This window comes from Pristiophorus japonicus, chromosome 23, assembly GCF_044704955.1.
Source record: "Pristiophorus japonicus isolate sPriJap1 chromosome 23, sPriJap1.hap1, whole genome shotgun sequence".
Taxonomy (NCBI): domain Eukaryota; kingdom Metazoa; phylum Chordata; class Chondrichthyes; family Pristiophoridae; genus Pristiophorus; species Pristiophorus japonicus.
The window spans coordinates 1,399,564-1,427,360 of NC_091999.1; the positions used below are offsets into that span (position 1 = coordinate 1,399,564).

General features: G+C 51.3%; 1 protein-coding gene across 1 annotated transcript in view; it reads left to right on the forward strand.

Annotated features, from left to right (window-relative positions):
* Nucleotides 1–9,392: 9,392 nt before the first annotated feature.
* The window catches only part of LOC139235595 (large neutral amino acids transporter small subunit 2-like), a 119,973-nt gene continuing 101,568 nt past the window's right edge, over nt 9,393–27,797 (forward strand). Inside the window, exon 1 of the mRNA XM_070866629.1 lies at nt 9,393–10,287. Coding sequence (XP_070722730.1) covers nt 10,128–10,287 — 160 coding nt within the window. The 5' untranslated portion in view covers nt 9,393–10,127. The remainder of the gene's footprint in view (nt 10,288–27,797) is intronic.

Here is a 27,797-nt window from a genome sequence, read left to right on the forward strand (position 1 = left end):
TATGGAGAGAAAGCAGGAAAGGGGTACTGAGGGAATGATCAGCCATGATCTTATTGAATGGCGATGCAGGCTCGAATGGCCTGCTCCTGCACCTATTTTCTATGTTACTAGTCTACTCAATCTCTCCCCATAGGACAATCCCTCCATCCCAGGAATCAGTCTGGTGAACCTTCATTGCACTCCCTCTATGGCAAGTATATCCTTCCTTAGGTGAGGAGACCCAAACTGTGCACAATACTCCAGGTGTGGTCTCACCAGGGCCCGATATAATCGCAGTAATAGGTTTTTACTCTTGTACAGGTTGAGCGTCCGAAATTCGGAATGTCCCGGAATCCAGACACCGGGCCGATCCATGGATGGGTTGTCCGGAATCCGGAAAATGTTCTGGAATCGGAACCCGCTGCCGCCACCCCCTGCCTACCCCACCGCCTACCCCGCCCCGCCACCGATCTCTCCCCTGCCTTGGACCTCTGCCTCGGGGCCGACCCCCCCTCCCCTAACTACCTACTTTGGCCCAGGCGTTTCTGGACTCGGGACGTCAGAAAGAGGTTCCGAAGTCCGGAAACACACAGAATCAGTCCCGAGGCTTCTGGATTTTCTGCACTGTACCTGTACTCAAATCCTCCTGTAATAAAGGCCAACATACCATTTGCTTTCCTAATCACTTGCTGTACCTGCACGTTAACTTTCAGTGATTGGTGTACAAGGTCACCCAGGTCCCTCTGAACACCAACATTTCCCAATCTCTCACCGTTTAAAAATACTCTGTTTTTCTATTTTTCCTACCAAAGTGGATAACTTCACATCTCTCCACATTATATTCCATTTGCCATGTTCTTGCCCACTCACTTACCCTGTCTATATCTGCTTGAAGCCTCTTTGCATCCTCCTCGCAATTTACATTCCCACCGAGCTTTGTATCATCAGCAAACTTGGATACATTACACTCGGTCCCCTCATCCAAATCATTGATACAGATTGTGAATAGCTGGGGCCCCAGCACTGATCTTTGCGGTACCCCACTAGTTACAGCCTGACAACCCCAAAATGACCCGTTTATTCCTACTCTCTGTTTTCTGTCCATTAACTAATCCTCAATCCATGCTAGTATATTACCCCCAATCCCATGAGCCCTAATTTTGTTCAATAACCTCTTGTGTGTTATCTTATCGAATGCCTTCTGTAAATCTAAATACACCACATCCACTGGTTTCCCCTTATCTATTTTAGAAACATAGAAATTTACAGCGCAGAAGGAGGCCATTCCCGCGCCGGCCGACAAAGAGCCGCAAGGCCCTCGGTCAGCAGCCCTGAAGGTTACATATAAACCTGTGAACAATGACGGAAAGGTAAAGAGCACCCAGCCCAACCAGTCCGCCCCACACAACTGCGACACCCCTTATACTGAAACATTCTACACTCCACCCCAACTGGAGCCATGTGATCTCCTGGGAGAGGCAAAAACCAGATAAAAACCCAGGCCAATTTAGGGAGGAAAAAATCTGGGAAAATTCCTCTCCGACCCATCCAGGCGATCGACACTAGTCCAGGAGATCACCCTGGCCGTATTCGATTCCCTGCAGTACTTACCATTATATCTGCTCCGACCAACAAAAGGTCATCCAGTCTAATCCCAATTACCAGCTCTAGGTCCGTAACCCTGCAGGTTACTGCACTTTAAGTGCCCATCCAACCATCTCTTAAAAGTGGTGAGGGTTTCTGCATCCACCACTCTTCCAGGCAGTGCGTTCCAGACCCCCACAACCCTCTGTGTAAAGAAGCCCCCCCCTCAAATCCTCTCTAAACCTTCCACCAACCACCTTAAAAACTATACCCCCTCGTAATAGACCCCTCCACCAATGGAAATAGACCCTTACTATCCACTATGTCTAGGCCCCTCAATATTTTGTACACCTCGATGAGGTCTCCTCTCAACCTCCTCTGTTCCAATGAGAACAAACTCAGCTTATCCAATCTGTCCTCATAACTAAGATTCTCTATTCCGGGCAGCATCCTAGTAAATCTTCTCTGCACCCTCTCTCGTGCAATCATGTCCTTCCTATAATACGGCGACCAGAACTGCACGCAATACTCCAGCTGTGGCCTAACCAAAGTATTATACAGTTCAAGCATAACCTCCCTGCTCTTATATTCTGTGCCTTGGCCAATAAAGGCAAGCATTCTATATACCTTCTTAACCACCTTATCCATCTGGCCTGCTACTTTCAGGGATCTGTGGACAAGCACTCCAAGGTCCCTTTGTTCGTCTGCACTATTAAGTGGCCTACCGCTTAATGTGTATACCCTTTCCTTATTAGCCCTCCCAAAGTGCATCACCTCACACTTCTCTGAATTAAATTCCATTTGCCACTGCTCTCCCCACCTGACCACTAGATTGATATCCTCCTGCAGCCCATGACTTTCCTCTTCATTATCAACCACACAGCCAATTTTAGAGTCGTCTGCAAACTTCTTAATCATACTCCCTATATTCAAATCTAAATCATTGACATATACCACAAAAAGCAAGGGTCCCAGTACCGAGCCCTGCGGAACCCCACTGGAAACATCCTTCCAGTCACAAAAACATCCATCAACCATTACCCTTTGCTTCCTACCTCTAAGCCAATTTTGGATCCAACTTGCCACTTTGCCCTGTATCCTATGGGCTTTAACCTTCATGACCAGTCTACCATGTGGGACCTTATCAAAAGCTTTGCTAAAGTCCATATACACTGCATCGTACACACTACCCTCATCGACCCTCTTGGTTGCCTCCTCATAAAATTCAATCAGGTTCATCAGACACGATCTTCCCTTAACAAATCCATGCTGACTGTCCCTAATTAATCTTTGCCTTTCCAAATGAAGATTTATCCTGTCTTTCAGGATTTTTCCCAATAATTTTCCCACCACTGAGGTTAAGCTGACAGGCCTGCAATTACTCAGCCAATCCCTTTCTCCTTCTTAAACAAGAGTACTACATTAGCAGTCCTCCAATTCTCCGGCACCATGCCCAGATCCAAAGAGGACTGGAAAATGATGGTCAAGGCCTCTGCTATTTCCTCTTTTACTTCGCTCAACAGACTGGGATGCATTTCATCCAGGCCTGGGGAATTATCTACTTTCAAAGCTGCTAAACCCCTTAATAATTCCTCTCTCACTATGTTTATTTCATCCAGAATATCACACTCCTCCTTGATAGCAGTATCTGCATTGCCCCTTTCCTTTGTGAAAACAGATGCAAAGTATTCATTAAGAACCCTCCCAACATCTTCCGCCTCCACACACAGATTACCCCATGGTTTCTAATAGGCCTTACCCTTTCTTTAGTTACCCTCTTACTCTTAATATATTTATAGAACATCTTAGAGTTTTCCTTAATTTTACTGGCCAAGAATTTCTCGTGCTCTCTCTTAGCATTCCTAATATCCTTTTTAATTTTGCCTCTTAACTTTCCATATTCCTAGTTACAATTTTGCTAGTTACAACCTCAAAAAACTCTTAACAGATTTGTCAAACATGATTTTCCTTTTATAAATCCATGTTGACTCTGCTCAATTTTATTATTCTCTAAGTGCCCTGTTACCACGTCCTTAATAATAGATTCTAGCATTTTCCCTGCGACTGATGTCAGGCTAACTGCTCTGTAGTACCCCGTTTTCTCTCTCCCTCTTTTCTTAAATAGTGAGGTTACATTTGCTGCCTTCCAATCCGTGGGAACCGTTCTAGAATCTATGGAATTTTGGAAGATGACAACCAATGCATCCACTATCTCTATAACTGCCTCTTTCAAAACCCTAGGATGTAGGCCGTCTGGCTCTGGGGCTTTATCCGCTTTCAGTCCCATTAATTCCTCCATTTTTTTACTAATACTAATTTCTTTCAGTTCGCTGGACCCCTCATTCTCACTAGACCCTTGGTTCTCCACTATTTCCGAGAGGTTTTTCGTGTCTTCTTCCGTGGAGACAGACACAAAGTATTTGTTTAATTTCTCTGCCATTTCCTTATTCCCCCATTATAATTTCTCCTGTCTCAGCCTGTAAGGGACCCACATGTACTTTCGCTAATCTTTTCCTTTTTACATACCTATTATAAGCTTTTACAATGTGTTTTTATGTCTCTTGCTAGTTCACTCTATTCTATTTTCCCTTTATTAATTTCTTGCTCCTCCTTTGCTGAATTCTAAAATGCTCCCAATCCTCAGGCTTACTGCTCATTTTGGCAACATTATAAGCCTCTTCCTTTGATCTAATACTATATTTAACTTCTTGTTAGCCACAGTTGGACCACTTTTTCTGTGGGGTTTTTGTGCCTTAAAGGAATGTATATTTGTTGTAAATGATGTACTAATTCTTTAAATCCTATCCATTGTTTGTCTACCGACATACCTTTTAATGTCGTTTCCCAATCTACCTTAGCCAACTCGCCCCTCACACCGACATAGTTTGCTTTGTTTAGATTTAAGACCCTAGTTTTGGATTCAACTAAATCACTTTCAAACTCAATATAAAATTCTATCATATTATGGTCACTCTTCCCTAAAAGCATCGTTACTACAAGGTTGTGAGTAGAGTGGACAAGGGGGAGCCAGTGGATGTGGTATATTTAGACTTTCAAAAGGCTTTTGACAAGGTCCCACACAAGAGATTAGTGTGCAAAATTAAGGCACATGGTATTGGGGGTAATGTACTGACGTGGATAGAGAACTGGTTGGCAGACAGGAAGCAGAGAGTCAGGATAAACGGGTCCTTTTCAGAATGGCAGTCAGTGACTAGTGGGTACCGCAAGGTTCAGTGCTAGGACCCCAGCTATTTACAATATACATTAATGATTTAGACAAAGGAATTGAATGTAATATCTCCAAGTTTGCAGATGACACTAAGCTGGGTGGCGGTGTGAGCTGTGAGGACGCTAAGAGGCTGCAGGGTGACTTGGACAGGTTAGGTGAGTGGGCAAATACATGGCAGATGCAGTATAATGTGGATAAATGTGAGGTTATCCACTTTGGTGGCAAAAACAGGAAGGCAGATTATTATTATCTGAATGGTGACAGATTAGTAAAAGGGGAGGTGCAACGAGACCTGGGTGTCGTGGTACATCAGTCATTGAAAGTTGTCATACAGGTACAGCAGGCAGTGAAAAAGGCAAATGGCATGTTGGCCTTCATAGCGAGAGGATTTGAATATAGGAGCAGGTCTTACAGCAGTTGTACAGGGCCTTGGTGAGGCCACACCTTGAATATTGTGTACAGTTTTGGTCTCCTAATCTGAGGAAGGACATTCTTGCTATTGAGGGAATGCAGCAAAAGTTCACCAGACTGATTCCCGGGATGACAGGACTGACATATGAAGAAAGACTGGATCGACTAGGCTTATATTCAATGGAATTTAGAAGAATGAGAGGGGATCTCATAGAAACAGATAAAATTCTGACAGGACTGGACAGGTTAGATGCAGGAAGAATGTTCCCGATGTTGGGGAAGTCCAGAACCAGGGGACATAGTCTAAGAATAAGGGGTAAGCCATTTAGGACCGAGATGAGGAGAAACTTCTTCACTCAGAGAGTTGTGAGCATGTGGAATTCTCTACCACAGAACGTTGTTGAGGCCAGTTCGTTGGATATATTCAAAAGAGAGTTAGATGTGGCCCTTACGGCTAACGGGATCAAGGGGTATGGAGAGAAAGCAGGAATGGGATACTGAAGTTGCATGATCAGCCATGATCTTATTGAATGGTGGTGCAGGCTCGAAGGGCCGAATGGCCTACTCCTGCACCTATTTTCTATGTTTCTATGTTATTAATGAACCCTTTCTAATTGCACAATACTGGATCTGAACTAGCCTGTTCCATAGTTGGTTCCTCAACATACTGATCTAGAAAACTATTTTATATACATTCCATGAATTCATCCTCCACACTATTACTAACAATTGGGTTTGCCCAGTCTTATTGTAGATTAAAGTCCCCCATGACTACCGCATTAGACTTATTACATACTTCCTAATTTCCAGATTTATACTGTCCCCTACACTACAACTATTTTGGTTGATCTGTAAATCAAATGCCCCCTTATTAAAGGGGCACTAAAAACCGACAAATAAACAAATTAAACTCTGGGCATTAAACGTATCCAATTAAAATTTGGTTGCCGGGGGAGACGATGCACTCCAGTCCCTCCGGTGCCCACCTCTCACGGAAGGCCGCGAGCGTACATTACTACTACTGTTTGGGGGCTTATAAACAACTCCCACCAATGTTTTCTGCCCGTTGCTGTTTCTTAGCTCCACCAAAACTGATTTGACTTCTTAATTTTCGGAGCTAAGATCTTTTCTCTCCACTGTCTTTATCCCATCCTTTAACATCAGGACTGCCCCTCCTCCTTCTCCATTTTGCCTATCTCGGCTAGAAGTTACGTATCCTGGAATATTTAATTGCCAACCATGGTCACTTTGCAACCACGTCTCCGTAATGGGTATTAGAGCAAACCTATTCATTTCTATCTGCGCTATTAATTCATCTATCTTGTTGTGAATGTTTCACGCATTCGCTTGGATTATTACTATTCTTCCCTGATGTCACCTTAGTCCACCGAGGCCGATTATCTTTGTTGCTCCCCCTGACCCACTCTGCTTATTTTTACCCCAAACTCTACTCTGCTCCAGAGCCTTGACGTTTCTCTTGCTGCTTTTAAATTTATTTTTTCCTGAATCCTCCCCTCCCCCCCGCCCCCCGCCCTCCCCCCGTTCATTAGTTTAAAGCCCCATCTACTGCCCTAGTTATTCGGTTCACCAGGACACTGGTCCCAGCCCATTTTAAGTGGAGCCCGTCCCAACGGAACAGCTCTCTCTTTCCCCAGTACTGGTGCCAGTTCCCCATGAAGCAAAACCTCTGCCTCTCACACCACTCTTTGAGCCATGCATTTAAACCTCGAATCGGTTTGCCCCTATGCCAATTTGCGTGTGGCTCGGGTAACAATGCAGAGATTATTACCTTTGAGGTTCTGCTTTTTAATTTGGATCCTAGCTCCTCAAGCTCCCTCATTCCTGGTTCTACCCATGTCATTGGTTCCTAAGTGCACCACAACAACTGGATCCTCCCCCCCCCCCCCACACCCCACCCCATTCCCAATTTCTTCTCCAACCGCGAGGAGATATCCTTAACCCTGGCAGCACAACCTCGGGAACTCCCTGTCACAGCTGCAGAGAACATACTGTCGCCTACCACATTCCTTTTTATTCCCCCCACTTGAATGGCCTCCTGTACCACGGTGCTGTGACCAGTTTGCCCATCCTCCCCGCAGTCCTTGTTCTCATCCATACAGGCAGCAAGTACCTCGTGCCTGTTGGACAAGATCAAGGGCTGAGGCTCCTCCATCACTATATCCTGGGTCCCCATACCTTCCTGTCTCGCAGTCACACCCTCCTGTCCCTGATAATTGACGAATTCTAAAGTACTGCTTAACCGAAGGGGGTGTGACACCCCCCTCCTGGAACAAAGTGTCCAGGTAACTCTCCCCCTCCCTGATGCATCGCAACATCTGCAGCTCGGACTCCAGCTCAACAACTCTGAGCCGAAGTTGCTCGAGCTGCAGACACTTACCACAGATGTGGCTGCTCGAGATCTCATTGGTCGCCGCCAACTCCCACATGCTGCAGTTATCACACACCACCCGCCCTCCATCTCGATCAACCTTATTTTATTTATATAATTAGCTACAGTATTTATTCAAACGATTATTTTTACTTTTAATTTGTAGTTTTAATTAGTTAGTTTAGTTTAAATTATTAATTCAATAAAGTTATAGTAGTTAATACTCTCCCGGTTTTGAATTTAATCCACCTACCTAACCTGGAGAACAAAGGAGCTGTAATACTCATCAACCCATCGCCTACCCGCTGTCCTGTGATGTCACTCCAATTTTTTTCTCTCTCTTTTGCTCTTTATTTCCCTGGCTCCGCCCTGTCCCCAGCCAGGTCCACTCTCCGCGCTGAGGTCGGTGAATTTGAATTTCACAATCTGTCCCTTTAATAAATGTTGTCCCTAAACCCACTGGATTTCACAATCTGTCCCTTTAATAAACGCAGCATCTAAACTCACTGAATTTCACAATCTGTCCCTTTAACACAGCCCCTAAACTTACTGGATTTCACAATCTGTACTTTTAACACAGCTCCTAAACCCACTGGATTTCACAATCTGTCCCTTTAATAAATGCTGTCCCTAAACTCACTGAATTTCACAATCTGTCCCTTTAACACAGCCCCTAAACCCACTGGATTTCACAATCTGTCCCTTTGACAAGCCCCTAAACTTACTGGATTTCACAATCTGTCCCTTTAACAAGCCCCTAAACTTACTGGATTTCACAATCTGTCCCTTTTACACAGCCCCTAAACCCACTGGATTTCACAATCTGTCCCTTTAATAAATGCTGTGCCTAAACTCACTGGATTTCACAATCTGTCCCTTTAATAAACGCAGCATCTAAACTCACTGAATTTCACAATCTGTCCCTTTAACACAGCCCTTAAACTTACTGAATTTCACAATCTGTACTTTTAACACAGCTCCTAAACCCACTGGATTTCACAATCTGTCCCTTTAATAAATGCTGTCCCTAAACTCACTGAATTTCACAATCTGTCCCTTTAACACAGCCCCTAAACCCACTGGATTTCACAATCTGTCCCTTTGACAAGCCCCTAAACTTACTGGATTTCACAATCTGTCCCTTTAACAAGCCCCTAAACCCACTGGATTTCACAATCTGTCCCTTTAACACAGCCCCTAAACCCACTGGATTTCACAATCTGTCCCTTTAACACAGCCCCTAAACCCACTGGATTTCACAACCAATCTTCAATAATCACAACCCCTGAACTGAATGGATTTCACAATCTCTCTTTAATAAACACAGCCCCACTGAACCCCAGTGTTTGACAGCCTGCCCCTATAAACCCCCCCCCCCCGGCCGCCCTGTGGGACGTGTAATCTGTGGGTAGTACAAACGAAGGACAAGCTGTGGGTTGTAAATGAGCCTTGTCCTGACTGACTCAGCTCTTCCCATCTTGTTGTTCGGCACCTGACCTTGGGCAAGGCTGGGCTAGCTGGTCCTCACTGAAGGACGGGAGAGAGGGGGGGGTGGCGAGCCCTTCTGGGCTGGAGGAGCCGCTGATTCCATCTGTTTGCTTTTAATAAAGCGACTTTGGCTGAACGATTCCCTTTTCCTTTTTTGCATCGAACTCTGGAGCTGGGGTGGCGTTGCAATCTCTTCCGCAGGCGCCTGTTACCGCCCTGTGTGATCTTGCAGGCTGTTTTTCTCTCTCCCTCCTTCGAGCAGCGTCAGATTGAAGACACGCCAGGAAGGAGGAGCCGAGTGAGAATAAAACATATAAAAAGCCAAAGAAGAGCGAGAGAGAGAGAGAGAAAAATCGAGAGAGCAGAGCTGCAAAATCCTTTTCAAAGCAAAGCAAAGCAAAGCAGAGCAGATCTGGGCTGGGAAACTCAACTATAACCAGGACCTTGGGACGAAAACTGCATCTCCTCCGGGCTGGATCAGTCTGCAGAATAGTCAGAGCAGTTTCTGCAGATTGCTGCTTGGCCCATTTTAATGAATCCGTGTATTAATTGATGAATGTGCAGGAAGAAAACCAACCTTTCAGTTTTAAAAAAAAAAACTCTTCCCACCCGCTGTGTGGCTGGATTTTAAAATTTGTTTTGCTTTTGTGTGTGTGTGTGTGTGTGTGTGAGTAATTGATGCCTTTTGCTCTCGTCCCACGTCCCATCTGTCTTTTAAATTTTGCTCATTTCTTTTTATATCTCAGTAAAGGTGTGGGGGCAGTAGTGTGTCCCTGAGCACCGTTCCTGACTCAGATAAGGGGACAAAAGTAAGTGCATCTTTGGAGTGGCATTATCTGGGAGTGGAATCCACCCCCTTGGGCTGGGAGGAATTGGCAGGAAATTAATAGATTTTTAAAAAAAATTTCAGTATCATTTAATTATTATTTTTTTAACCTTTTCTCTCACACAAGCTTGTAATTTCTGCTCTGAACCTCTGGTTCTCTCTCATACTTTTGACTTAAAAGAGAAATATATACTAATTGTAAGGAGAATTAGGGAGGCAGAATGGCTGAGGGAAGTCGATTGAGGAGTCCAGCCTCCACCAGCAAAAGTGCTGAGACCCTCAACAACTCGGAGAACGGCGGCAAGAAAGGGGAGAACGGTGGGCAAGGGGTGGCCCTGAAGAAGGAGATTGGGCTGGTGAGCGCCTGCGGCATTATCGTCGGTGAGTAGCCCCGTGTGGGACACCTCTTTCCCCTCCTCTCCTCCCCTGTACACCTCGATTATGGCTCGGGATTCGCGCTTTGGGGGGGGGGGGGGGAGAGGAGATGCAGGTTTCCTGGTCGCAAGTGACTGAAGTGCGGGATAGCTCCCCAAAAAAAGTGTCGGCCTGGATCTTCGGCTATAGGGGGCATCACAGCCCAGATTGATTTCCCTGCCTCCTCCTCAGCCCACGAGTGAACGGGCTGAGCGGGTGCCACTGGCTGGTGATCAGGAGCAGGAAACTTTGTTGATGCTCTCCAACTCCTCCACCGCCGACACCAGGGGCCACTCAGGCCAGTTGTAATGCTTCAGTCAACCACCGCCCCCAATTTCTGCCCGGTCCTGTCAGTGAGGGGCAGGCTCCAGTGGGGGAGGGAGGGTCTACAGCGGGAAAGAGAGTAATGGAGGGGAGGGTCTACACTGGGGGGGGGGGGGTGAGTGAGGGTCTACACTGGGGGGGGTGAGTGAGGGTCTACACTGGGGGAGGGGGGAGTGAGGGTCTACACTGGGGGAGGGGGGAGTGAGGGTCTACACTGGGGGAGGGGGAGTGAGGGTCTACACTGGGGAGGGGGAGTGAGGGTCTACACTGGGGAGGGGGAGTGAGGGTCTACACTGGGGGAGTGAGGGTCTACACTGGGGTGGTGGGAGTGAGGGTCTACACTGGGGGGGGGGGTGAGGGTCTACACTGGGGGAGGGGGAGTGAGGGTCTACACTGGGGGAGATGGAGTGAGGGTCTACACTGGGGAAGGTGGAGTGAGGGTCTACACTGGGGGAGGGGGAGTGAGGGTCTACACTGGGGTGGTGGGAGTGAGGTTCTACACTGGGGGAGGGGGGAGTGAGGGTCTACACTGGGGGAGGGGGAGTGAGGGTCTACACTGGGGTGGTGGGAGTGAGGTTCTACACTGGGGGAGGAGTGAGGGTCTACACTGGGAGTGGGTCTACACGGGAGGGGGAGTGTGGGTCTACACTGGGGGGGGGGGGAAGAGTGAGGGTCTACACTGGGAGTGAGGGTCTACACTGGGAGTGGGGGGGTGAGGGTCTACACTGGCGGGGGGGAGTGAGGGTCTACACTGGGGGGGTAGTGAGGGTCTACACTGTGAGTGAGGGTCTACACTGTGAGTGGGGGAGTGAGGGTCTACACTGGGGGGGGAGTGAGGGTCTACACTGGGAGTGGGGGAGTGAGGGTCTACACTGGGAGTGGGGGAGTGAGGGTCTACACTGGGGGTGGTGGGGGAGGGTCTATACTGGGGGGAGGGTATGAGGGAGGGTCTATACTGGGGGGGGGGTATGAGGGAGGGTCTATACTGGGGGGGTATGAGGGAGGGTCTATACTGGGGGGGGGTATGAGGGAGGGTCTATACTGGGGGGAGGGTATGAGGGAGGGTCTATACTGGGGGGAGGGTATGAGGGAGGGTCTATACTGGGGGGAGGGTATGAGGGAGGGTCTATACTGGGGGGGGGGGGTGAGGGTCTATACTGGGGGGGAGTGAGGGTCTACACTGGGGGGAGGGTGTGAGTGAGGGTCTACACTGGGGGGAGGGTGTGAGGGAGGGTCTACACTGGGGGGAGAGTGTGAGAGAGGGTCTATACTGGGGGGAGTGAGGGTCTACACTGGGGGGAGGGTGTGAGGGAGGGTCTACACTGGGGGGAGAGTGTGAGAGAGGGTCTATACTGGGGGGGTGAGGGTCTACACTGGGGGGAGGGTGTGAGAGAGGGTCTATACTGGGGGGGGTGAGGGTCTACACTGGGGGGGAGTGAGGGTCTACACTGGGGGGAGGGTGTGAGGGAGGGTCTACACTGGGGGGAGGGTGTGAGAGAGGGTCTATACTGGGGGGGGGGGTGAGGGTCTACACTGGGGGGGCGGGGAGTAAGGGAGGGTCTACACTTGTGAGGGAGGGTCTGCACTGGGGGGAGTGAGAGAGGGTCTGCATGGGGAGAGAGTAACGGGAGTGTGGAGGGTCTACGCGGGAAGTGCGATCTGGAAGTAACAGGAGGGGAGTGTGTGTGATGGGCGCTGTGTAGACTGAGAACAGACTGGGAACGTGCTGTCTTGAGCAGGTCCTCTTTCTGAGCGAGGAGAGCCGCTAGCGACACTTTGAATAACTCTGGTAAATTACCGTCCCATAACTCGGCGTGGTGATCCGGTGCAGTACCGAGCCACACGGCATAGGAAGGGTCTGTGCTGAATGAGCTGACCCAGCCTGGGGCGTGGGGGAGAGGCTACACTTACCCTTCATGCTCCTGGTGTTGGGGAGGGCCGTGTGGTTGAATAGCTTGCCCCCATTCCCCGAGCTCACACATTGAGGAATGGAGACTGGTTGCAGGATAGCATAACGCCTCAATTTCAAAATTCCCATCCTTGTTTACAAATCCCTCCATGGCCCTCGCCCCTCCCTATCTCTGTAATCCCCTCCAGCCCCTCAACCCCCCCGAGATGTCTGCACTCCTCTAATTCTGCCCCCCTGAGCATCCCTGATTATAATCGCTCCACCATCGGTAGCCGTGCCTTCTGTTGCCTGGGCCCCAAGCTCTGGAACCCCCTCCCTAAATTTCTCTGCCTCTCTTTCCTCCTTCAAGACACTCCTTAAAACCTACCTCTTGAATTTATATAGTGCCTTACAAACAATAAAGCACTTTACAGCCAATTAAGTACTTTTGGAGTAATGTGGGAAACGCCAATTTGCGCACAGCAAGCTCCCACAAATAGCAATGCGATTGTGACCAGATAATCTGTTTTTTTGGTAATGTTGATTGAAAGATAAATATTAGCCCCAGGGCACTGGGGATAACTCCCCTGCTCTTCTTCGACATAGTGCCGTGGGATCTTTTACGGCCACCTGAGAGGGCAGTCGGGGACTCGGTTTAACGTCTCATCCAAAGACAGTGCAGCACTCCCTCAGCGCTGCACTAGAGTGTTGGTCTAGATTTTTTTTTGTGTGCTCAAGCCCCCTGAGTGGGGACTTGAATCCACAACCTTCTGACTCAGAGGCGAGAGTGCTGCCCACTGAGCCACAGCTGGCACTGTAGTCCTGTGACTGACTACGACACTCGCTTGGGATACTTGCCCAAGTGCCATTCGTATCGGCTGATCAGACGGTGGAACATAGGGCCAATTGTGCAGCGAGAGCCCACAGATATCTCTGGCATCAGCACAGCACGTGCCGTCCTGTTTGTGACGAAATGGGGCCTTGCGGAGATTCACCAGACGGCATGGATTGTCCTAATAGACCCAACCCCCCACATCGCCCCCCCCCCCCTTCCCATTCACTCCCTGCCCGCCTCCTTGCCCATCCGCTGCTGAAACCGTCGCCCGTGCCTTTGTTACCTCCAGACTGGACTATTCCAATGCACACCTGGCTGGCCTCCCACATTCTACCCGACGTAAACTCGAGGTGATCCAAAACTCGGCTGCCCCGTGTCCTAACTCGCACCGAGTCCCGCTCACCCATCACCCCCTGTGCTCACTGCCCCCGTGTCCTAACTCGCACCGAGTCCCGCTCACCCATCACCCCCTGTGCTCACTGCCCCGTGTCCTAACTCGCACCCAGTCCCACTCACCCATCACCCACTGTGCTCACTGCCCCGTGTCCTAACTCGCACCGAGTCCCGCTCACCCATCACCCCCCTGTGCTCACTGCCCCGTGTCCTAACTCGCACCGAGTCCCGCTCACCCATCACCCCCTGTGCTCACTGCCCTGTGTCCTAACTCGCACCAAGTCCCGCTCACCCATCACCCCCTGTGCTCACTGCCCCGTGTCCTAACTCACACCCAGTCCCGCTCACCCATCACCCCCCTGTGCTCGCTGACCCGTGTCCTAACTCACACCCAGTCCCGCTCACCCATCACCCCCCTGTGCTCGCTGACCCGTGTCCTAACTCACACCCAGTCCCGCTCACCCATCACCCCCTGTGCTCGCTGACCCCGTGTCCTAACTCGCACCAAGTCCCACTCACCCATCACCCCCTGTGCTCACTGCCCTGTGTCCTAACTCGCACCCAGTCCCGCTCACCCATCACCCCCCTGTGCTCGCTGACCCCATGTCCTAACTCGCACCCAGTCCCGCTCACCCATCACCCCCCTGTGCTCGCTGACTGACCCTCCTCGATATCTGCTCTCCTCCAATCGCTCCACCATCGGAAGCTGTGCCTCAGCTGCCAAGGTCCTAAGCTCTAGAATTCCCTGCCGAACCCTCTCTACCTCTCTCCCCTCCTTTTTAAGACACGCTTTAGAATCTACCACTTTAACCATGTCCTCACACCTCCTTGTGGCTCGGTGTCAAATAACAACATCAGAAACAGGAGCAGGAGTCGGCCATTCGGCCCCTCGAGCCTGCTCCGCCATGCAACAAGATCATGGCTGATCCGATCATGGACTCAGCTCCACTTCCCCGCCCGCTCCCCATAACCCTTGTCGCTCAAAAATCTGTCTATCTCCACCTTAAATATATTCAATGACCCAGCCCCCACAGCTCTCTGGGGCAGAGAATTCCACAGATTTACAACCCTCTGAGAGAAGAAATTCCTCCTCAGCTCCGTTTTAAATGGGCCCCTTATTCTGAGACTATGTCCCCTAGTTCTAGATTCCCCTATGAGTGGAAATATCTCTGCATCTACCCTGTCGAGCCCCCTCGTTATCTTCTAAGTTTCGATTAAATCACCTCTCATTCTTCTGAACTCCAATGTGTATAGGCCCAACCTGCTCAACCTTTCCTCATAAATCAATCCCTTCATCTCCAGAATCAAAATATTGTCCGATCGCTCCTCTGAGGGGCCTTGAGACGTTTTTACTCAGTTAACGGCACTGTGTAAATGCAATTTGTTGTGGTTAACGCAAGCGTCTCACCCAAGGCATAATGTGTTTAACCATTTGCAGTTCACGATTAAAGTCCAGCTGCTCATAGACTCTTGGACCGCGAAAGTCAGTTGGCAAGCAGTGAAGTGCTTGGCTGTAAAAATCTGATTTATCTCTGAATCAAATCATCCACTCAGCAATTATCTGCACCAGCTCTGATTAGATTGCCCCGTGATTTAATCTAATTATAGGGAGAGAACAGTAACAACACGAGAGAATCTGCATGGCCATTCACACTGCCCACGTGTGCTGAGTCTTGCAGGGACCTCTTACAGCTGGGTTACCGATCATCAACTCCCAGGATCACCAGCAGAAATTTACCGCGCGGAAGGAGGCCATTTCGGCCCATTGTGTCCGCGCCGGCCGACCAAGAGCCATCCAGCCTAATCCCACTTTCCCGCTCTGGGTCCGTAGCCCTGTGGGTTACGGCACTTCAGGGGCACATCCAGGTACTTTTTAAGTATGGTGAGGGTTTCTGCCTCTACCCCCCTTTCAGGCCGTGAGTTCCGCCCCAGACCCCCACCACCCTCTGGGTGAAAAAAAATCCCCTGTAATCCTCCTACCAATTACTTTAAATCTAAGCCCCCTGGTTGTTGACCCTCTGCTAAGGGAAATAGATCTTTCCTATCCACTCTATCCAGGCCCCTCATAATTTTATACACCTCCTATAAGGTCTCCCCTCAGTTTCCTCTTCCAAGGAAAACAACCCCAGCCTATCCAATCTTTCCTCATAGCTAAAGTTTTCCAGTCCAGGCAACATCCTCATATATCGCCTCTGTATCCTCTCTAGTGCATCTTTCCTGTAATGTGGTGACCAGAACTGCACGCAGTACTCTAGCTGTGGCCTAACTTGTGTTTTATATAGTTCAAGCATAACCTCCATGCTCTTGTATAGCTAGGTCAGGAGCACAGCAACCCAAGGGGTTGGGTTCATTTAGATTGCGTACAATGGGAGTGAATGGGAATGGGTTGGGTCCATTGGGATTGTGCAAATGGGAGTGAATGGGAAGGGGTTGGGTCTATTTGGATTGTGCAAATGGGAGTGAATGGGAAGGGGTTGGGTCCATTGGGATTGTGTAAATGGGAGTGAATGGGAAGGGGTTGGGTCCATTGGGATTGTGTACAGTGGGAGTGAATGGGAAGGGGTTGGGTCCATTGGGATTGTGTACAGTGGGAGTGAATGGGAAGGGGTTGGGTCCATTGGGATTGTGTACGATTGGAGTGAATGGGAAGGGGTTGGGTCCATTGGGATTGTGTAAATGGAGTGAATGGGAAGGGGTTGGGTCCATTGGGATTGTGTACAGTGGGAGTGAATGGGAAGGGGTTGGGTCCATTGGGATTGTGTACGATTGGAGTGAATGGGAAGGGGTTGGGTCCATTGGGATTGTGTACAGTGGGAGTGAATGGAAAGGGGTTGGGTCCATTGGGATTGTGTACAGTGGGAGTGAATGGGAAGGGGTTGGGTCCATTGGGATTGTGTACGATTGGAGTGAATGGGAAGGGGTTGGGTCCATTGGGATTGTGTAAATGGAGTGAATGGGAAGGGGTTGGGTCCATTGGGATTGTGTACAGTGGGAGTGAATGGGAAGGGGTTGGGTCCATTGGGATTGTGTACGATTGGAGTGAATGGGAAGGGGTTGGGTCCATTGGGATTGTGTACAGTGGGAGTGAATGGAAAGGGGTTGGGTCCATTGGGATTGTGTACAGTGGGAGTGAATGGGAAGGGGTTGGGTCCATTGGGATTGTGTACGATTGGAGTGAATGGGAAGGGGTTGGGTCCATTGGGAGTGTGCACGTTTCTGGATGCCCTGAAATAACATGGCGATACCGACACAGAGGAAAGGGCCTTGAGATTGCTCCCTGAATGCGTGGGATGAGTGACGAGGATCATCCTGATTAGCTGTGGTTCCTCAGGCTTGAATAGCGATGTCTCGATGTGGGGCCATTTTAGAGGTATAACGGGATTCCTCGCAGGTCGGGGCACCACGCTGGTTCCAGGGCCGCAGGTCGGGGGTAGAAGAGGAGGAGGGGGAGGGGGAGCAACGGGCCTGGAACCAACGTGGGGCCCCGACCTGCGAGGAAACACCAGCCACAGGCCGGGGCTAGAAAAGGAGCATTGCACTTCCAGATACAGCGCGAGCCATTCCAGGAGGGTGATTGGGTGACATCACCGAAACACAGGTCGCTGATTGGAGCATGGGCAGGAACTTCGGTGGGGCCCAGGTACGGCAGAGGTGTGGCGAGAGGTCGTGGTGGAGGTGGGGCGAGAGATCTGGGCCCAGGAGCAATGCGATCGGGACCCAGTAGAGGCGGGAGCTCGGAGCCCAGAAGAGGCGAGGGCCCAGGGGCAGCATGGGCCAGATATGTGGGCGCGCTAAGTCCGTGCAGCAGAGCTGGTCTCCAGTCGTCCTGGTTAACCCTTGCCACTGGGCCAAGGCCTCGCTCTGTCAAGCCCCGTGTGGTGGCTGGTGTGCAACGGCCACCCCACGTTAAACAAACCCACCCACAGGCATCTTCCACCCTTCAGGATGTAGTTTGTGACCTGGAATATTAGGTCCTTCATCGAAACACCTGTGAACTCATCCTTTTTTTGACGTGGAAGCAAGTCATCCTCGATACGAGGGACCGCCGAAGAAAAAGATAATGGGATGGAGTGTGTGATGTCGCAGGGGACCAGAAAAACAGGGTCAGAGTGGTTGGGAGTAAAGTTTAAGACACACACCCAGGAAGAGGGAGGTGGACGGATGGAGTGGTGGCTGGTGGGGAGGATGAGTGAGGCCGAGTCGTCAAACTCACTTGGCTTAATTACATAGAAACATAGAAAATAGGTGCAGGATCAGGCCATTCGGCCCTTCGAGCCTGCACCACCATTCAATAAGATCATGGCTGATCATTCCCTCAGTACCTCTTTCCTGCTTTCTCTCCATACCCCTTGATCCCTTTAGCCGTAAGGGCCACATCTAACTCCTTCTTGAATATAATCCAATGAACTGGCATCAACAACTCTCTGCGGCAGGGAATTCCACAGGTTAACCACTCTCTGAGTGAAGAAGTTTCTCATCTCAGTCCTAAATGGCCTGCCCCTTATCCTAAGACTGTGTCCCCTGGTTCTGGACTTCCCCAACATCGGGAACATTCTTCCTGCATCGAACCTGTCCAGTCCCGTCAGAATCTTAAATGTTTCTATGAGATCCCCTCTCATCCTTCTAAACTCCAGTATATAAAGGCCCAGTTGATCCAGTCTCTCCTCATCTGTCAGTCCGGCCATCCCTGGAATCAGTCTGGTGAACCTTCGCTGCACTCCCTCAATAGCAAGAACGTCCTTCCTCAGATTAGGAGACCAAAACTGAACACAATATTCCAGGTGGGGCCTCACCAAGGCCCTGTACAACTGCAGTAAGACTTCCCTGCTCCTATACTCAAATCCCCTAGCTATGAAGGCCAACATACCATTTGCCTTCTTCACCATCTGCTGTACCTGCATGCCAACCTTCAATGACTGATGAACCATGACACCCTGGTCTTGCTGCACCTCCCCTTTTCCTAATTTGCCACCATTCAGATAATATTCTGCTTTCGTGTTTTTGCCACCAAAGTGGATAACCTCACATTTATCCACATTATTACTGCATCTGCCATGTATTTGCCCTATCGCCTAACCTGTCCAAATCATCCTGCAGCCTCTTAGTGTCCTCCTCACAGCTCACACCACCACCCAGTTTAGTGTCATCTGCAAACTTGGAGATATTACACTCAATTCCTTCATCGAAATCATGAATATATATTGTAAAGAGCTGGGGTTCCAGCACTGAGCCCTGCGGCACCCCACTAGTCACTGCCTGCCATTCTGAAAAGGACCCGTTTATCCCGACTCTCTGCTTTCTGTCTGCCAACCAGTTCTCTATCCACGTCAGTACATTACCCCCAATACCATGTGCTTTGATTTTGCACACCAATCTCTTGTGTGGGACCTTGTCAAAAGCCTTTTGAAAGTCCAAATACATCACATTCACTGGTTCTCCCTTGTCCACTCTACTAGTTACATCCTCAAAAAATTCCAGAAGATTTGTCAAGCATGATTTCCCTTTCATAAATCCATGCTGACTTGGACCAATCCTATCACTGCTTTCCAAATGCGCTGCTATTTCATCCTTAATGATTGATTCCAACATTTTCCCCACTACTGATGTGAGGCTAACCGGTCTATAATTACCCGTTTTCTCTCTCCCTCCTTTTTTAAAAAGTGGTGTTACATTAGCAAACTCCAGTCCATAGGAACTGATCCAGAGTCGATAGACTGTTGGAAAATTATCACCAATGCATCCACTATTTCTAGGTACTCTGGGATGCAGACTATCAGGCCCTGGGGATTTATCGGCCTTCAATCCCGTCAATTTCCCTAACACAATTTCCCGCCTAATAAGGATAGCCTTCAGTTCCTCCTTCTCACTAGACCCTCGGTCCCCTAGTACATCCGGAAGGTTATTTATGTCTTCCTTTGTGAAGACAGAACCAAAGTATTTGTTCAATTGGTCTGCCATTTCTTTGTTCCCCATTATAAATTCACCTGAATCCGACTGCAAGGGACCTACGTTTGTCTTCACTAATCTTTTTCTTTTCTCATATCTATAGAAGCTTTTGCAGTTTTTATGTTTCCGGCAAGCTTCCCCTCTTACTCTATTTTCCCCTTCTTAATTAAACCCTTAGTCCTCCTCTGCTGAATTCTAAATTTCTCCCAGTCCTCTGGAGGACTGCTTTTTCTGGCCAATTTATATGCCTCTTCCTTGGATTTAACATTATCCTTCATTTCCTTTGTTAACCACAGTTGAGCCACCTTCCTCGTTTTAGGGATGTACAATTGTTGAAGTCGTCCATATGATCTTTAAATGTTTGCCATTGCCTATTCACCGTCAAACCTTTAAGTATCATTTGCCAGTCTAATCTAGCCAATTCGCGCCTCATACCGTCAAAATTACCTTTCCTTAAGTTCAGGACCCTAGTCTCTGAATTAACTGTGTCACTCTCCATCTTAATAAAGAATTCTACCATATTATGGTCACTCTTCCCCAAGGGGCCTCGCACAACAAGATTGCTAATTGGTCCCTTCTCATTACACATCACCCAGTCGAGGATGGCCAGCTCTCTGGTTGGTTCCTCAACATATTGGTCTAGAAAACCATCCCTAATACACTCTAGGAAATCCTCCTCCACTGCATTGCTACCAGTTAGGTTAGGCCAATCAATATGTAGATTAAAGTCGCCCATGATTACTGCTGTACCTTTATTGCACACATCCTTTATTTCTTGTTTGATGCTGTCCCCAACCTCACTATTACTATTTGGAGGCCTGTACACAACTCTCACTCGTGTTTTCTGCCCTTTGGTATTCCGCAGCTCCACCAATACCGATTCCACATCTTCCAAGCCAATGTCCTTCCTTACTATTGCATTAATTTCCTCTTTAACCAGCAACGCCACCCCGCCTCCTTTTCCTTTCTGTCTATCCTTCCTAAATGCTGAATATCCCTGGATGTTGAGTTCCCAGCCTTGGTCACCCTGGAGCCATGTCTCCGTGATGCCAATCACATCGTATCCGTTAACTGCTATCTGCACAATTAATTCGTCCATCTTATTCCGAATACTCCTCGCATTGAGGCACAAAGCCTTCAGGCTTGTCTTTTTAACACACTTTGACCCTTTAGAATTTTGCTGTACAGTGGCCATTTTTGTTTTTTGCCTTGGGTTTCTCTGCCCTCCACTTTTACTATTCTCCTTTCTATCGATTGCTTCTGTCTCCATTTTATTTCCCTCTGTTTCCCTGCATAGGTTCCCATCCCCTTGCCAAATAAGTTTTAACTCCTCCCAAACAGCTCCAGCAAAAACTCCCCCGAGGACATTGGTTCCGGTCCTGCCCAGGTGCAGACCGTCCGGTTTGTACTGGTCCCACCTCCCCCAGAACCGCTTCCAATGCCCCAGGAATTTGAATCCCTCCCTTCTGCACCACATGTCAAGCCACGTATTCATCTAAGCTATCCTGCGATTCCGAGCACGTGGCAACTGGTAGCAATCCTGAGATTACTACTTTTGAGGTCCTACTTTTTAATTTAACTCCAAGCTCCCTAAATTCGTCTCGTAGGACCTCATCCTGTTTTTTACCTATATCATTAGCACGCCAGGTGCCTGCTGGCAGTGCTTGCTGGGAAATTGACCCAACAGAGTTGCAGTGACGACAAAAAAAAGCCCGAAGCTGCAAATTCTGAGAGTGCGATGTGTTGACATTCTGGTTGGTGGAAACCAACAACAAATTGCATTTATATCGCGCCTTTAACATAGTAAAACATCCCAAGGTGTTTAACTGGAACCAAACAAAGAAAATTTGACACCGAGCCACATAAGGAGATATTGGGACAGGTGACCAAAAGCTTGGTCAAAGAGGTAGGTTTTAAGGAGTGTCTTAAAGGAGGAACGAGAGATGGAGAGGTTTAGGGAGGGAGTTCCAGAGCTTGGGGCCCAGGCAGCAGAAGTCACGGCCACCGATGGTGGGAGTGATTAAAATCGGGAATGTGCAAGAGAATTAGAGGAACGCAGAGATCTCGGGTGGGGGTGTTGTAGGGCTGGAGGAGCTAGGGAGGGATGAGGGCCATGGAGGGATTTGAAAACAAGCATGTGAATTTTAAAATTGAGGCGTTGCTTAACCGGGAGCTAATGTAGGTGGGTGAGCGGGACTTGGTGCGAGTTAGGACACGGGGCAGTGAGCACAGGGGGTGATGGGTGAGCGGGACTGGGTGTGAGTTAGGACACGGGGCAGCGAGCACAGGGGGTGATGGGTGAGTGGGACTTGGTGCGAGTTAGGACACGGGGCAGTGAGCACAGGGGGTGATGGGTGATCGGGACTTGGTGCGAGTTAGGACACGGGGCAGTGAGCACAGGGGGTGATGGGTGAGCGGGACTCGGTGCGAGTTAGGACACGGGGCAGTGAGCACAGAGGGTGATGGGTGAGCGGGACTGGGTGTGAGTTAGGACATGGGGCAGTGAGCACAGGGGGTGATGGGTGAGCGGGACTGGGTGTGAGTTAGGACACGGGGGCAGCGAGCACAGGGGGTGATGGGTGAGTGGGACTGGGTGCGAGTTAGGACACGGGGCAGCAAGCATAGGGGGTGATGGGTGAGTGGGACTGGGTGTGAGTTAGGACACGGGGCAGCGAGCACAGGGGGTGATGGGTGAGTGGGACTTGGTGCGAGTTAGGACACGGGGCAGTGAGCACAGGGGGTGATGGGTGATCGGGACTTGGTGCGAGTTAGGACACGGGGCAGTGAGCACAGGGGGTGATGGGTGAGCGGGACTTGGTGTGAGTTAGGACACGGCGCAGTGAGCACAGGGGGTGATGGGTGAGCGGGACTCGGTGCGAGTTAGGACACGGGGCAGTGAGTACAGGGGGTGATGGGTGAGTGGGACTCGGTGCGAGTTAGGAAACGGGGCAGTGAGCACAGGGGGTGATGGGTGAGTGGGACTGGGTGCGAGTTAGGACAGGGGGTGATGGGTGAGTGGGACTGGGTGCGAGTTAGGACGCGGGGCAGCGAGCACAGGGGGTGATGGGTGAGTGGGACTCGGTGCGAGTTAGGAAACGGGGCAGTGAGCACAGGGGGTGATGGGTGAGCGGGACTCGGTGTGAGTTAGGACACGGGGCACAGGGGGTGATGGGTGAGTGGGACTGGGTGCGAGTTAGGACACGGGGCAGTGAGCACAGGGGGTGATGGGTGAGCGGGACTCGGTGCGAGTTAGGACACGGGGCAGTGAGCACAGGGGGTGATGGGTGAGTGGGACTGGGTGCGAGTTAGGACACAGGGCAGTGAGCACGGGGGGTGATGGGTGAGTGGGACTGGGTGCGAGTTAGGACACGGGGCAGCGAGCACAGGGGGTGATGGGTGAGTGGGACTGGGTGCGAGTTAGGAAACGGGGCAGTGAGCACAGGGGGTGATGGGTGAATGGGACTTGGTGCGAGTTAGGACACGGGGCAGTGAGCACAGGGGGTGATGGGTGAGCGGGACTCGGTGTGAGTTAGGACACGGGGCAGTGAGCACAGGGGGTGATGGGTGAATGGGACTTGGTGCAAGTTAGGACACGGGGCAGCGAGCACAGGGGGTGATGGGTGAGCGGGACTCGGTGCGAGTTAGGACACAGGTCAGCGAGCACAGGGGGTGATGGGTGAGCGGGACTTGGTGCAAGTTAGGACACTGGGCAGCCGAGTTTTGGATCACCTCTAGTTTACGAGGGGTGGAGGATGGGAGGCCAGCCAGTGGAGCATTGGAATGGTCGAGCCTGGAGGTAACAAAGGCATGGATGAAGGGTTTCGGAAGCAGATGAGCTGAGCTGAGGCGGGTGATGATAGAGGTGGAAGTTGTCATGTATGCTACTGTCATTGTAATCCATCTATAAACTGACCGAAGTTGTACACCATGAGAACACTGACCACTAGGTGGTGAACTTGTGGGAGACACACCTAACCTGGACTTTCAGGTATAAAAGGGGAAGCTCCACCCATCTTCTCCACTTCAGTGCTGGCTAATAAAGGTTACTGGTCACAGAGTGACCTTCTCTCCAGTATGGGCCTCGTGTACATTTGTACTGTATAGTAAGGACATATTAGAAGTGATGGAAGAGGGGGGAGGGGAGAAGGGTGGTGGGTTGTCTTGTGACCTAGTGGAGTGTCTGGGAACTGTGCCCGCAAACTGTCTGCTGACACTCGAGGCAATCTACTTCAAAGGCTCCTCGTGTAAGGAATCTAGCCTCAGGTCAGTTCGCCAGCAGTCACATGTCCCTCACATGATTGCATCTCGGTTGCCGACTGTTGGAACATGAGCCTCTCGCTGTCTGATGCCACCTCAATCCCAAAGGGACGCGGGTCTCTGGCCTTGTTAACTCTTTGCCAGCACTTGGCCATGCCTGGCCTGGAGGGTGGCGTGTTTTATAAGAACATAACAAAATTGGAGCAGGAGTAGGCCATTTGGCCTCAGTACCCGCCCCCCACCCCACCACCACACCACCCCTGTCAGTGAAAACAAAAGCATCAGGGTCCTGCTCCTGATCACTATCTTATTGGATGGTGCGTAAGAACATAAGAAATAGGAGCAGGAGTCGGCCATTCGGCCCCTCGAGCCTGCTCCGCCATTCAATAAGATCATGGCTGATCCGATCATGGACTCAGCTCCACTTCCCCGCCCGCTCCCCATAACCCTTCACTCTCTTATCGCTCAAAATCTGTCTATCTCCGCCTTAAATATATTCAATGACCCAGCCTCCACAGCTCTCTGGGGCAGAGAATTCCACAGATTTACAACCCTCTGAGAGAAGAAATTCCTCCTCATCTCAGTTTTAAATGGGCGGCCCCTTATTCTGAGACTATGTCCCCTAGTTCTAGATTCCCCCACGAGGGGAAACATCCTCTCTGCACCTACCCTGTCGAGCCCCCTCAGAATCTTACACCTCTCATTCCTCTAACCTCCAATGAGTATAGGCCCTTCATCTCCGGAATCAACCTGGTGAACCTTGTGTTGCCCACTGCCCCTGCAAGGGTTCAAAGTTCACGCTCTTCCCTCCCCCCCCCCCCCCCCCCCCGACTCGCCCAGCAGGCAATCCCAACTTTGACGCGAGTGGGAAGAATAGGAGGTTGGGCCTAGCACATTGGGGGGGGGAGAGGGAGGGGCAGGGGCAGGGGCAGAGAGCCGCTATTGAAGGCCGCCTGGCGGCCATTTTGAGAGCGATACGTTCAGGAGACTGAGGTGATATCAAGTTCCCCCGACCCCCCCCCCCTCAGGCTGTGCTGAGTTAGTTGATCCTGGGGGAGGGGGGCCACAATTGGCCACAGGACCCCCCCCCCCCCCGGGTTAGCGAGGACGAGAGATTCAGCCAAGTTACTCGCTCCCTGATTCCTGTCCCGTGACCCCTGCTCGCAAGTGCTTGTGGATTGTGGGTGTGAATTCTCTGCATGGTAGCGCGCCCTGGCGACACTCGCTGCCTGGGCAGACCGCTGATTGAATGCTCAACTGGGTACGGAAACTTTGGGGTGTGTGGCTGGGCTGGGGGGGGGTGGAGTGCCCAACCCAAGTGGAGAGGAGAGCGGGAGGAATAGAGAGACAGATGGAAAAGAACTGCGGCGATGGGCCGTGAGAGGGAGTTGGGGAGGTTGGGGTGGGAGCTGGAGGGAGGGATGGGGGTGCTGGGGGGATCTGGGGGGTGGGGAGGGGGAAAGACTTGCATTTATATAGCGCCTTTCATGACCACCAGGCGCCTCCAAGCGCTTTACAGCCGATGAAGTACTTTTGGAGTGCGGTCACTGTTGTAATGTGGGAAACGGCAATTTGCGCACAGCAAGCTCCCACACACAGCAATGTGATCATGACCCAGAGCATCTGTTTTTTTTTGTGATGTTGATTGAGGGATAAATATTGGGCCCAGGACCCTGGGGATAACTTCCCCCCGCTCTTCTTCCGAATAGTGGCCGTGGGATCTTTTATATCCACCTGAGGGGGGGGGGCACACGGGGCCTCGGTTTAACGTCTCATCCGAAAGACTGGGGGATGGGGAGCGGGGCTGGAGTTAGAGAGTGGGGTGCGTGAGAGGGGCAGGAGGAGCTGGAGGGAGGGGATGGGGAGTTGGGCTGGAGTTTTCGAGTGTCGGGTGCGTGAGAGGGGCAGGAGGGAGGGGTGCTGGAGGAAGGGAATGGGGAGTGGCTGGGGGTAGGGGCTGAGTGAGCTGGAGGGAGGGGATGGGGAGGTGGGCTGGAGTTTTCGAGTGTCGGGTGCGTGAGAGGGGCAGGAGGGAGGGGTGCTGGAGGAAGGGAATGGGGAGTGGCTGGGGGTAGGGGCTGAGTGAGCTGGAGGGAGGGGATGGAGAGCGGGGCTGGAGTTTTCGAGTGTCGGGTGCGTGAGAGGGGCAGGAGGGAGGGGTGCTGGAGGAAGGGAATGGGGAGTGGCTGGGGGTAGGGGCTGAGTGAGCTGGAGGGAGGGGATGGGGAGCGGGGCTGGAGTTTTCGAGTGTGGGGTGCGTGAGAGGGGCAGGAGGAGCTGGAGGGAGGGGTGCTGGAGGAAGGGAATGGGGAGTGGCTGGGGGTAGGGGCTGAGTGAGCTGGAGGGAGGGGATGGGGAGCGGGGCTGGAGTTTTTGAGTGTGGGGTGCGTGAGAGGGGCAGGAGGAGCTGGAGGGAGGGGTGCTGGAGGAAGGGAATGGGGAGTGGCTGGGGGTAGGGGCTGAGTGAGCTGGAGGGAGGGGATGGGGAGGTGGTCAGTGGAGGGGCTGGGGGAATTTGGGGGGTGATAGGCTGGGGGAGAAGGGCTGGATCAAGGGGGGGGGTCCTTCAAGGCCCTGTTACTGAGGATAACTGGAAAACGACCTCTGACACGCCTTCCATCACAGCCAGGGTGCCTTCCCCCCCCCCCAGTCAGCAAAGCAGTGACCGGGGATCGTGTCTTTGGCGTGTGGTCACTGCTGTCGTGTCAGGGCCGTGGCCGCCAATTTGCGCACAGCAAGCTCCCACAAGCAGCAATGCGAGAATGAGCAGTTTCTATTTCTAGTGACGTTTGCTTGAGAGCTGAACATTGGCCCCAGGATACGCCCCGGGAGAACCCCCCTGCTCTTCCTCCAGCAGTGGCCGTGGCCGAGAGAGAGCAGGCAGTCCTCGGCTGCAATGTCTCGTCCGTAAGGCCAAGCAGCGCTCCCTCAGTCCTGGCCCAGGGAGTGTGACAATACAATACCCGTGTGACCCTTCAACCCCCACACCCTCCCTGGACCCGGGATGGTCACAGGAGGCTCAGGGCTGTTGCCGATCTCTTTCCCCCCGCCCCCCCCTCCACCCTGCCCCCGTCAGATTATCTTCGAAGGGGCCCCGTGAACCGGCCTTTTTGTTCTCTTTTAAAGTGCCACTTCAGATAAGCTGTCATTTTCTTTTATACGGCATCGAACTCATGAAGGGATTGCACGCCACATGACCATGTTACTTTCCCAATGATTCTTTCCAATCCCTTAGTATTAGCTGCTCCTCCTCACTGCTATTACAGCTGACACCCAGCCTGACAACCCCTCATCTCGCACTCTCTCTCCCCTTCTCTCGCTCTCTCCCTCTCCCTTGCTCCCCCCTTCTCTCAATCTCTCTCTCTCTCTCTCTCTCTCTCGCTCCCCCCCCTTCTCTCTCTCTCTCTCTCGCTCCCCCCTTCTCTCTCTCTCGCTCCCCCCTTCTCTCTCTCTCGCTCCCCCCTTCTCTCTCTCTCGCTCCCCCCTTCTCTCTCTCTCGCTCCCCCCTTCTCTCTCTCTCGCTCCCCTCTCTCTCTCTCTCTCTCGCTGCCACCCTTCTCTCTCTCTCTCGCTCCCCCCCTTCTCTCTCTCTCGCCCCCCCCCTTCTCTCTCTCTCGCACCCCCCCTTCTCTCTCTCTCGCTCCCCCCCTTCTCTCTCTCTCGCTCCCCCCCTTCTCTCTCTCTCGCTCCCCCCTTCTCTCTCTCTCGCTCCCCCCCCTTCTCTCTCTCTCGCTCCCCCTTCTCTCTCTCCGCTCCCCCCCTTCTCTTCATGACTCTCTCGCTCCCCCCTTCTCTCTCTCTCGCTCCTCCCCTTCTCTCTCTCTCCGCTCCTCC